The 11,759-nt window shown below is 33.3% G+C and overlaps 2 protein-coding genes across 3 annotated transcripts; one reads left to right on the forward strand and one right to left on the reverse strand.

Annotated features, from left to right (window-relative positions):
• Positions 1 to 2,067: 2,067 nt before the first annotated feature.
• Positions 2,068 to 7,361, reverse strand: LOC113858499 (pseudouridine kinase). The gene is made up of 9 exons (XM_027491181.1): positions 7,296 to 7,361; positions 7,042 to 7,161; positions 5,865 to 5,967; positions 4,869 to 4,916; positions 4,678 to 4,775; positions 4,402 to 4,516; positions 4,219 to 4,301; positions 2,944 to 3,514; positions 2,068 to 2,396 (listed from the first exon to the last, which is right to left on the reverse strand). The coding sequence occupies exons 1-9, from the start codon at positions 7,323 to 7,325 to the stop codon at positions 2,338 to 2,340; spliced, it is 1,227 nt and encodes a 408-aa protein (XP_027346982.1). The 5' UTR covers positions 7,326 to 7,361; the 3' UTR covers positions 2,068 to 2,337.
• A 473-nt stretch (positions 7,362 to 7,834) lies between these two features.
• LOC113858842 (glycine cleavage system H protein 2, mitochondrial-like) lies at positions 7,835 to 11,481 on the forward strand. 2 transcript variants are annotated; one of them, XM_027491615.1, is made up of 3 exons: positions 7,835 to 7,952; positions 10,688 to 10,950; positions 11,180 to 11,481. In XM_027491615.1, exons 1-3 carry the CDS (start codon positions 7,835 to 7,837, stop codon positions 11,306 to 11,308), a joined length of 510 nt encoding a protein of 169 aa, XP_027347416.1. In that variant the 3' UTR covers positions 11,309 to 11,481. The 2 variants fall into 2 exon arrangements, with proteins under 2 accessions (XP_027347416.1, XP_027347417.1); XM_027491616.1 differs by having other exon boundaries at positions 7,835 to 7,910; positions 10,685 to 10,950.
• The last annotated feature ends 278 nt before the right edge of the window (positions 11,482 to 11,759 follow it).

Raw genomic sequence — 11,759 nt, forward strand, 5'->3', positions numbered from 1 at the left:
TCAACTTACCCAAAATAACCATTCATTCTCTAAACATATTATCTTAATTTTTCAAACAAATTACTAACATAATTAATACAAAAGTCAACATAAGAAATCATTGCAAATGTATGATCAAATTCAGTTTTCTTATCCCATCTTCTATGTATGTCATCTTAATAGCAAGAGTTCTCTTCCATTTTTCTTTCTCGCGTGATACACTTGAAATGCTAGATGTTGTCTCCAACCCACTTTCGTCTCTTCTCCATTCACACCTTTATCAAACTAGGCAAAAAAAATATCAATCATTCCTGTCCTGCATACATGTTTCAGACTTTCATCAATTTTACCCATAAAAAAAACATTATATTTGTATATAGTAAAAGACAAACTTGCCATGTAGTTGGGACATGTCCATAAATGTCTCCCAGGATTTGCATGTGTCCACAAAACTCTATACATGCCCTTATCCCACATTCACAATACCTAGGTGAATAAATCCTACCATTTGAACCCTTGTTGTGAACATCAAATGACCTTGAATTGGAACTAAAATTTCTATTTGTATCATTGTTGCTTACCATGATAGAAGCATGTAGCTTGACATTAAATTCACAACAATGGTAAAATTTGGAGAAAAAAATTGATTAGAGAAAAAGTTAATTTGTCTTCTATTTAGGTTGAAAACGACATCGTTTAAGATCCAAGATGACATGATGCATGTCACTCAATATGACAACTCAACAAAATTTAATGTTTTTTAAGTGTCTGTTAACACTAAAGACTTAAATGCATGATGAAGTGATATGTGAAAAATTAATGAGACAATTTAAATAAGTAAATGACCAATTTGTACGATTGCTACTATCTAAGGAACGAATTTGTGAATTTACTCCTTAAAAAATCATTTATTTAAATATTTTTTTTAAAAATATAATCACCTTGTTTGAGGTGATTCTTGTTACATTATCACTAGTATTAAAGATCTCAAGTTGTACTTGTTGATTTTTTTAATAAAATAAATAATTCAAATTTAGATTTGAACATTGCTTTCAAATTTGTCACATGTTAATGTTTGAGCTAGTTATACTCTAATGTTGATATATGGCAAAATGTAACATCACCACTCTTGCCTTTTTTTTTTTTTCTTTGTTGTTCCTTTTTACTTTTTCTTCTTTCTTCTTTTTCGTTTTAGTTCTTACTTCGTCAATGTATTAATATTTTTATTTTGGTGTCCTCATTATATTAATATTATCACTTCATATTTTGATTATTAGTTTATATTTTGATATATTTATAATTTAATTTGATTGAGCTTAATTGTAATTTTTTTATGTGGTTGAAGTCTGATTTTGCTGGTAAAAATAATCATTTTATTTAATAACTGATTAGTAAATTTTAGATAATAATTTTAAATTTTTGTATAATTTCTAATATAATTTTTGTTTTTAGATATACAAATTTTGTGAAATAAATGTTATTGTAGTAATTTTTTAGTAATAAATAAAATTATAAAATCTGAATTAATAAAGATTAAATAATTTTAACTTAAAAAATTAACAATAATAATTATTAATTATAGATTATTAGTATTAATTTAAAAATTAAAAATTAAAAATTATTATAATTATTATTAGTGTTACTATTATTATTATTATTTAAATATTATAATTAATTTTATGATAAATATAAATTTTATTAACCTAATTGAAGTTTCTCTTAAATTGCTTGCTGTAATTAATGTTTGCAGAAGTGCGTTTGATCAGTTGTGTATATAGAAAAAAAAAAATTAAATAAGACGATACTCACTGCAGAGGAAAGACAGCGTGAAATCTTAACACATTTCGTAATCTGACAAGTCTCCGCTTTTGCAATATGCGAAACTGCTTTTTTATTTAAAAAAAAAATAGTATTGCACCTAGCTGGAAAATTGTTTTACAAAATTAATAATTTAATAAATAATTTTTTAAAAAATAAAAAAGCCTATAAATGCAGCAAAATTGTGGGAAAGAAATAAAGGAGGAAAAAAATTAGTATTTCTGCAAATTCTTTCATTTTAAATGTGTAAAAATATAAATTTTCCGGGAAGAAATTCATTACAAGGACAGAAATGACACGATCAAGTACAACATGTCAATAGATGTTAGTGTAAGTACCAGGGGTTGACGAAATAAGGTATATATCAATTGTACTCTTACAGATAAATGTCAACTTCATAAAAATTCCAAAAACAGTTATTGATTCATAATTCAATTACATAAAACATTGGGATGATGTAGCAATTTTTTTTCCTCTGGGCAAAGGTGGTTGTTAGAGCACAACTTAAGCTGTTTATCTATGATGATCCTCGTACAAAATTTACAGCATTGATTGGTGGAAGAGCAGCTTGGCACCAGAGTATACAGATTTAGCATCATCTGCGCAAGAAAAATGGGAAACATAAAAATAAAATCACACAGGGTCATAAAATCACATATTATGGGAAACATGGCATCATCATGGTTATTGAAGCACTCAACAATCAATATACAATGTGGTTTCCCAATTCTGGGTGGAGAGACCCATTACACTCCAATTTCAGACTTCTTGAACTTTTTCCTGCCTTATTCTCCCTTGTTACATTTTATTTATAGGCTTAACTTTCCCACCTAACTGCCAATCTGTTACTAACTTAGCAAATTATCCCGTTACAGCTTTTATTTCTCCTAACAATTCCGTTGTAGTCTAGATGGTTAGGATATTCGGCTCTCACCTGAAACGGTTCGAGTCCAGGCAACATAATATGATTATATCACCTAGTAAGATAAGACTTGGTTTTTGTTGTTGTTGTTCAGCTTTTATTTCTCCAAATGTTAAACATGTCTTACTGGGGTCTATCAGTAACTTTGAGAAATGCAACAAATGAAGCAACTAGACATGCATATGACCATGGCTATATAACTATATACATAGCTAAAACCTTACCTGTGATAGCAGATAAATCGAAAGCAGAAGGAACATTAGCCTCAACCTCAACAGCAGCTTTAGCAACTGCAATGCCAACAGACACACTTTGCATAATATCTAATCCTGAACAAATTGACGTCAGTGTTCCACCAACTAAGCAATCACCAGCGCCAGTAAGTCTCACCACTGATGCAGGAAGTGATGGAAAATGCACAGCAAAGAGATGAGAGCTTCTATCAAATTCAGAAAAACCAGAATAACAATTAGGAGGACATTTTTGCATAACAGTCTTGTATAATTGTCCACCAAAGCCACACCGATTTGTTTTCTCTGCAGGAATTTTAAAACAACTTGGCCCTCCTTTACTGCATAAAAAAACTCCAGTTGAGCCCAAGGTCACTAGGACCACTTTAATGCCTTTCTCCAGTAAAACCCATACTGCTGGTTTCAGCATTTGAAACAAAGATACTGCTGAAAGGCTGTTTTTCTTTTGACTTTCTTTAAGTGGATGAAACTCATCACTGTTAGAGTTAGATAAAGCATTTGCCATTGCAATAAGTTCATCTTCATTTGGAGAAGCAAAAGTTACCTAAACAAAGTATGCATACATGTCACATATAACAATTTTGATACAAAAAGCACAAATGGTATCCTATGGTGTTGATAAATTCTAAATGAGTATGATATGCACATTGCACAATGTAATACATCAAGGAATTTTTTAGTGATGCTGGCACAAAAAATTTTAAGAAGATAATGAATATAAAAAATTCAAGGAAAATTGCTGACACGGTGACAGCACAACTGTTTACAACTTTTCAGACTTTTGTCATTCCCAATTTCTCACAAACACCTTTGACCAAACCATGAAATAGGCCTAAGAAAGAATATGATAGAAACAACCCAAGAAACAGCAAGAAAAAATGTCTGGTATTAAGGAAATCAGAAAGAGATAAATACAATAACAAGAATGGTAAAAATGGAGCACTAAGCAGCTCCTATGCTCCAAGTCCTAATTCAGAAAAACCTCTCCTCCTCTTTCCCTCTGGCCAACAATTATACCCTTTTCTCATAACAGAATGTTTGCTAATCATTCTCTCGCCCCACCCTTCAGCATGACACGCACACACACGTCTTCACAGTTAGTTAGGATTGGGCCCACCTGGTTCACACCCCTCTCCCAACTTATTGTTTTCCAAGTTGCTCCTGAATTTTCTTCTTTTATACACTTTTATCCCATCCGGAATTCAATCCCTAACAGATTATCATATTTGTGTAAAGCATAGCACTCACATACTTGACAATAGAATTGATTCTTCGGGATTTAGTAACTGATACTGGCTCAAACCACACAGGACACTCTGTGTCAGCTGCCACTGCAGAATGAAGATAAGCAAAGGGAAGGAACTGTTTGCAGTGAGTTTATAATCCAGCAGAGAGGGGAAAATAGAATTAAAATATTATCATGAAATGTACTTCTACAAGCAGTTTCCAGAGAAGGATGACTCAGATTTGCATCAACCATCAACACTGGAGCAGAAAGTAAAGTGCTTTTGAAGTGCAGGATCCAGTCAGGTGTAAGATATTTTTCCTGCAACAATATGATTGTATTATATTTTCTTTCTACTTGCTTCTGTCTTTTAAAACAACTGTCACTATATAAAAAAGTAAGGTTTCAAAAATAAATCTTTTAACTTGCTTTATTTTGGAGATTTCTTGACAGCTTAATACTTGCTTTAATGATCAACTTACAAGAGCTTCCACACTAGCAACACCAGCTGCTACCTCACCATTAGTATCAAATATATTGCATACAACTGGAGTCTCAATATCTTTATCCTTCAAAATACCTAACTCAAATTCAATCATGTACAAGAAATCATTCTTTTATTTTGTCATAACAGATCTATATGATGAATATCCTTGAAGATTAAATATCTTACCTTCTGTAGATAGGCCAGCAGATTTCCACTGTTCCAACAGCAGGTTTCCTAGAAAAAAATTTTGAAAAAAAGAGGCAGAAGTTTGTAAGGTTCTTCCCTAGATTTATTTGCCAAGTCCTCTGATACACTCATATTACTAACTAAAATCAACCATAGAAAATTCTTAACTGATTGGCAAGACACATGTATCAGTCACATCCTTAGAAGGATATATTATTTAGAACAGTACAAATTTGGGATATTTTATAATGTGTTGATGATAGAAATTAGTGAAGATACAATGAAGTATATGATGGTTTTTCAATTATCACTTTACCTTCTGTGCTCACGAGTACATGATACAGAATGAAAACTACTTTCTTACTATTTAGACTATTATTAGATCTTTTCAGTCATTCAAGGGTGTCATTTTCTATGTATTTAACAAGTTAATTAAGTGTATAAAGTCTAATATTGAAATCAGGGATCTAACTAATGTAGGGTAGTCTAACAGGTCAGTTAACAGAATCAGACATCATTAATTAAGCCACCAACGGATCCAGTCAAACCTCAAACATCACTGGAGTTGATTAGTGGGAGTATCAGATTAATGAAGTATTATGGGTAAAAGGAAATTGTATGTATTCATATAGAAGGCCATCACTTATTTCTAGGATTGGATTTTTTAGTTTTTTCAGATTTCTGTCCAAGAACCACTTCCAATTCTTCATGCTTTCCTCTCATTTCTAGAATTGCATAGTTTCTTCAAAATATCTTTTTAATATAATTTATATTTAAAGAAAAACAATACTACTTTTGTGCTTTAGTCTCTAAGTAGGACTAAAACATATATCCAAATTTGGATAGCTGAATTAAAAAAATGTCCCCAATATAAATGAAAAATTTTACTATAGATCAGTTGAAGTTGCCATGAAGGGTGCATCTTGACCATAATAAATGCTAAGAGTAAAAAATTATATCAGCAAGAGAGAATGTTTTGTAATAGTAAGAATTTACCTGCCATGTCAAACCCAAGAGCACTAATCATGTATGGCTTTACCCCTAGCTTTGACATGCACTCTGCTACATTCCTTGCCACTCCTCCTTGGACATAATAGACCTGCAATGCTCCAGTTTAAGAAGATAGGTACAAACATGAGAAAGAGAAAAGAATAATTAAGAATTATCCTTCAAGCCAATAACTGCTTATGCTCTTCACATCATTAACAAGATTGAGCTAACCAACCCTGATAGGGTCCAGGGTGTCCAGGATCCTTTAGTTGCAGGTCCAAGTGTCTCAATTACCAAGCCAAGTGATTGGGTTGTTCAATATAGAAAGAGGAAGAATAAGAGTCTATAGGACCAGTTGTTAGTTTGTTAGAGGATGATTGTAACATGTGATATAAATAGTGGTTAGAAGGAGGGAGAGGGGGAAATATCATTGTTGATTGTTCATTTTTGGCAGAGAATTCTTCTCTAAGGAGCCAAACTCCGAGACACAATTGAGAGTGTACAAAAATTCTTCTTCAATCAAGAAATTCTTTCTTTGTTGTTTCTTGAGTTCCTATCAAACCACTATTGCTATTGGTCTAAGTGGCAAGGAACTTGGATTAGTAAGAGCCCAAAGAGACTTCCAAATATTGGAAGTTTCAGACCCATAGGACAAAAAAAAGAAAAAAAAATTGTGCTGGCATCATCCTCTCCTTTAGCATTGACTGAGAAGTAGTTCTCCACCATCTTCATTTCATGTAATCACCTTGAGACTTGATATTGGGTACTGAAAAAACTTAATCATAGGTTACAAATACTGCTCTTGAGCACTTTAATTGAAGATACTTCAACTTCAATTCTAATTTACAGACACCTAACAGTGTTATTATCACCCATTTGATACCCCTCATCTCTTTATCTATTTCTTCCTGTCACCTCACATATATCACTTCTCTCTCTTCTCTATCTATTTCCCTCTCGGTGTCTATCAAACATTTTCCTTTCAACTTCGTAGTAACAGATATATCATAGCAACCAAGAAGATATAAGCTACACTCCCAGAAAAGCATACAAAAATGAAATTAAAAATATAGGTGCATATATGTTTCAACTTATTTTAAAGAAATAACCAAGAGTTCTCGAAAAAGCGATTACTTTCCCAAAAAATGCATTTCTTTGTCAAGAGAACAAATAGATTACCAACCTTGCCAGGGATAGTGGTTCCAGGATTTGGCTGCAATGAAGGCGTAGCATGAATGTCCAACACCATACCCCCAATTATTACCGCTTCTGCATCCCCATGCTCCAATGCCCTATCTCTCACCTTACAACCCAACAACAAATAACCATCAAAATACAATAACAGCCAAGGAGAGACAGATTACAAAACAAAAACATGAAAAACAAAACTTTGGGGGGATAATCAAATTATGCCAAAACATCATTGGTTTCACGAACCTGCACTCTTCCCCTAATGCTGCCATCCATTCTTGTTATCGTGTTTTTCTCAAATCAGGAATCAATAGGAAGTAGCAAATAACTGGTGATGCGATATAAGCAGAAAATAACCATTTACGATTTACCCGAGTCAACACTATCATAACAACTCGGTAACTTTGATCCCCACTAGGTTGTTTCCTGAAACCTGGGTTTAAAGTCACGTGCGTGTCCTAGATTGTTTTCTAACAGGGTCACGTGATAATCCCAAAAAGCAGCCAGCACAGTACTTTACTGACTCAGCTGGGACCGGGGACCCACGCTTCCTGAGAGTACATTCATGCATGCTTCACCATTGTGTTTTTATTGGTTTGAATAATAAAAATACAAAAACACCCTCTCTATTAATCATGTTATTTTCTATTAATATAGCATAATATAATAATGGTTAAAAAACAAAACTTTCACCAACCCTACCATGTTGGCAAATATAAAGGTCTTTATGCAAGAAGCAGAGTGCAAGTGTAGAATTAGAAAGAGAAAGAGAAAGCGAGAGAAAAATGGCTTGTAGGCAGTTATGGGCTTCAAGAGCTGCATCCTATCTAAGGATCTCTGTCTTTCACAGAAGCTTCTCTAATGGTAATCTTCTTCTTCTTCTCTCCGTGATCTGCTTTTCGTTTGTTTAGTTTCAATGATCATTTACGATTGTGTTGTTGTCGTGGCATGTGCATGGTGTGGATGAAATATGCGGATCTTGATCCATGCCCTTTTATGTTTCATTTTAAATTTTGGATCATTTCTACTCTTTTGGATGGGAAAATTCACGTTTCTTGTGTTTTCTGATGTATAATGTACTGCATGGTGCTCACACATTGTGTGGGTTCAGCTGTGACAGGTGATCTAGCAGGCTATCTTTGAATTGATGAAAAGAGAATGAATGAATCAAAATGAAATGAAATGAAATAACATTAATAGCCTTTGTTTAGATTTTTAAATTAGGATGGAATGGAGTGAAATATGGTAGAATCTATTCCATCCCTTTACAACATCCAATTATCTATTTTCGTTTTTAGACTTGTGGGTATGAGATATAATGAACTTAGTGTACTAATTTTGTTATCGTTCCATTCCATGATAAAGTATTTAAACAATGGTACCAGAAATTCACTCCATTGTATTGTATTCCACCTGTCGTTAGATATCCAAACATAATCCATCTTGGTCATGGTCATTTTAATGGGAAGGAAGGTGTTAGGTATGAGAATGGAATACTTCTGTTATTGAATGACGACCAAGAAGAGGAGAGAATTCTCCTCCATAGGTTTCCCCTTTCACAATAGAGCAAATGCTCAGTTTATAAATGCTAACAAATCTGTATGACCTTCCTCCTCTTCTACTATAACTACCCAACTAATTGCATAACTACCTCTATAACTTTCTAAACTCCCTAGTCCTATCAGAAAGGGAGCTTTCTTGGCGGTGTGACCAGTAATAGCATCTGTGATGGTAATGACTCTAATTAAAAGAAGAAATATATTTTTAATTTGTTCATTTTTGAGTGAGGAGTACAGTTTGTAGAAATGTCTTTATTATGGACGCTTTATTCTGTCTCCACTTATGAAAGGCCAAGCCGATACAATAGGCATTGCAGTGCGAAGAGTTTTGCTAGGAGAAATAGAGGGAACATGTATTACACGTGCAAAATTGGAGAAAATACCACATGAATATTCTACCATAGTAGGTATTCAAGAATCAGTACATGAAATTTTATTGAATTTGAAAGAAATTATATTGAAAAGTAATCTGTATGGAACTCAAGACGCATCTATTTGTTTCAAAGGTCCTGGATATATAACTGCTCAAGACATCATTTTACCACCTTCTGTGGAAATCATTGATAATACACAACATATAGCCAACCTAACAGAACCTATTAATTTGTGTATTGGATTAAAAATTGAGAGGAATCGCGGATATCGTATAAAAACACTAAAAAACTTTAAAGACGGAAGTTTTCCCATAGATGCTGTATTCATGCCTGTTCGAAATGTAAATCATAGTATTCATTCCTATGGGAATGGAAAAAAAAACAAGAGATACTCTTTCTCGACATATGGACAAATGGGAGTTTAACTCCTAAAGAGGCACTTTATGAAGCCTCTTGGAATTTATAAAGGTAGTGCAGAAGGATGGAATAGTTAGGTTGTGTTGTTGTATGGATACTGGGATTTTTTTATTCTTGTCTTTATTGAACTTCATGTTCCCTTTGCAGAAAAAAGAAGAGAAAGAAAATCCATATGGCGTTCTTATTGTATTTAAAATTTGCGTATACTAACTATTTCTTAACATTTGCTTCTGCAAGTTATAATATCCTAGAAGCTGTAAAAAGATTGTTATCTGTGTTATTAGTATGTCAATCATCATGATGTGCTCTATAGAGGGTGAGTTTTGGCACAATGATAAGGTTGTTAATAGGTTCTAGTGGTAGCAGCTACTTTATCAGGGGATAAAGTGATAAAAGATTGCAATGTTATTAACTTATTTACACGTCAACCATGCTCTGATCCAATATTTGCAGAGCTGTTTCCTTTCCCAATAGGGACCTCAGGTTTTGTTCATTTCTTGTTCTTCGACAGTTTTTCATTTTAGCAATTAAGGGCATCTAGAAATCTCTCAATCATGAAGCTTCTCAACGTGTGAATCATGGTTCGTACCTGTCTTACATTTTCAGTAATGAAGCTTCTCTCAGTTTTGCTGCCTGTATAGAATTTTGTTGGAGAATTACTACTAGTCCTAAAAATTCATTTTGGTTTTTTAACAGAATTTTGCCACCAAACTAACATGTTTGGCATCTTTTGTTCAAAGAAGAATGCTAGCAACATACTCTTTTTAACACACTCCTAATTATTGGTTAGAATTTATTGAAAATTACAAACATTATGTGAGTCTCACTATTTTTTATTCCTAGATTAATGTTTCTCTCTCATACTTTTGTAGTTTTCAATAAATTTTAGCCAATAGAGTGTCTTGCTAGCTTTCCTCTTTGTCCAAATTCAGTTTGGGGAGTAGAAAACATGGGTAGAATGTCCAGGCCCGTATCACTGTGTTGAAATTCTAGTTTATTAAGAATTAGAAGGAAGAGGGAAGTCATTCCTCTTATTGAATGGTTGATTTATTCTACTATCATTTTGTTGCTCGGTGTTCTCTCTCTCTCTCTCTCTCTGTGTAGTGCAAGTACTTGTCAGTGTCTTCTACTATAATTTACTATTTAACCACGAGAGTCCCTATTGTGATAACAATGAAGCAGGAGAAAAAACTGGCAAATGATTTGATTTATATTTTGAGTGATTTAGGAAGGAAGCCAGTTATTGGGTTTTGTGACAAATTTGCCTTCCCTTTGCCCTTTTTACATACAGTTTTGAAAGAGCTGAAGTATGCTGATTCTCATGAGTGGGTGAAAGTTGATGGAAATTCTGCAACTGTTGGCATAACTGACCACGCCCAAGATCACTTGGGTGATGTTGTGTACGTTGAATTGCCCGAGGTGGGAGCAACCGTAGCACAAGGAGAAGGCTTTGGTGCAGTTGAAAGTGTGAAGGCAACTAGTGATGTTAACTCTCCTGTTTCAGGAAAAGTAGTTGAAGTTAATGAAGAGCTTAACAGTGCTCCTGCATTGGTGAGTTTCGTTTCCTAATTCTTAATGAGGTTTTTACATGAAAGACAAAATCTGTCTGTCCAGTTTATGAGCATTTTAACTATTTTTTTCTCCTTCCTGTACTTTCTTTGTAGACTCTAATCTAAATTTGGATCACTAGGGTTATGTAATACTAAAAAATTGTAATTTTTTCTTTTTTTCTTAATCAACCCAAGTGTTTTCATGCATTTCTACCTTTCTCCATATATAGGTCAACTCAAGCCCTTATGAAAATGGATGGATAATTAAAGTTGAAATGAGTGACAGTGGTGAACTAAACAACTTGATGGATTCAGAAAAGTACACCAAGTTCTGTGAAGAAGAAGATTCCAAGCACTGATAATCTTGCCAACATCTTTTAGTACCCTTCATGATGTTGACCATGTTAAACTATGGAAGCTAAGATTCATGTGTCTTGACTATATTTTATTTCTCGTGAGCTTCAAATTCAGTGGATTAATAATTTTCACTCTTTGCCTTGGAAATATGAAATTGATAATGTTGGGAATTTGACAACAGTCATAACTTTTTTTTAAGCGGTGACAAATGATTATATGAATTTGAAGTTTAGAACTACTCTTGTTTCCATGTCCAACTGCATAGAACAGTAGTTATCATGAATATAGGATACAATTACTGATATTTTCTTTGCAAGATAAATGTCAGTTGCATATCACAAGTTGTTCTCATTGTGACATTGTTATATTTCAGTTGTTTTGAAAATTGTTCAACTAAAAAAACCAGTTCACCTTAAAACTAGAGAGAACTTGTCAAACCAGTCCAAAATCAAT

The sequence above is a fragment of the Abrus precatorius genome, unplaced genomic scaffold (assembly GCF_003935025.1).
Source record: "Abrus precatorius isolate BTA unplaced genomic scaffold, Abrus_2018 Scaffold2, whole genome shotgun sequence".
Classification (NCBI taxonomy): Eukaryota; Viridiplantae; Streptophyta; class Magnoliopsida; order Fabales; family Fabaceae; genus Abrus; species Abrus precatorius.

Excerpts from the sequence above, each read along its gene's own strand:
- LOC113858842 (XM_027491615.1), top strand. The coding sequence starts at position 7,835 with ATGGCTTGTAGGCAGTTATGGGCTTCAAGAGCTGCATCCTATCTAAGG. Across the intron at positions 7,953-10,687 it reads CTCCGTGATCTGCTTTTCGT|CAGTTTTGAAAGAGCTGAAG; the intron begins TTGTTTAGTTTC and ends CCTTTTTACATA. Across the intron at positions 10,951-11,179 it reads TTAACAGTGCTCCTGCATTG|GTCAACTCAAGCCCTTATGA; the intron begins GTGAGTTTCGTT and ends CTCCATATATAG.
- LOC113858499 (XM_027491181.1), bottom strand. The coding sequence starts at position 7,325 with ATGGATGGCAGCATTAGGGGAAGAGTGCAG. Across the intron at positions 4,302-4,401 it reads TCTGGAAACTGCTTGTAGAA|TGGCAGCTGACACAGAGTGT; the intron begins GTACATTTCATG and ends TTCATTCTGCAG. Across the intron at positions 3,515-4,218 it reads TCAATTCTATTGTCAAGTAT|GTAACTTTTGCTTCTCCAAA; the intron begins GTGAGTGCTATG and ends TACTTTGTTTAG.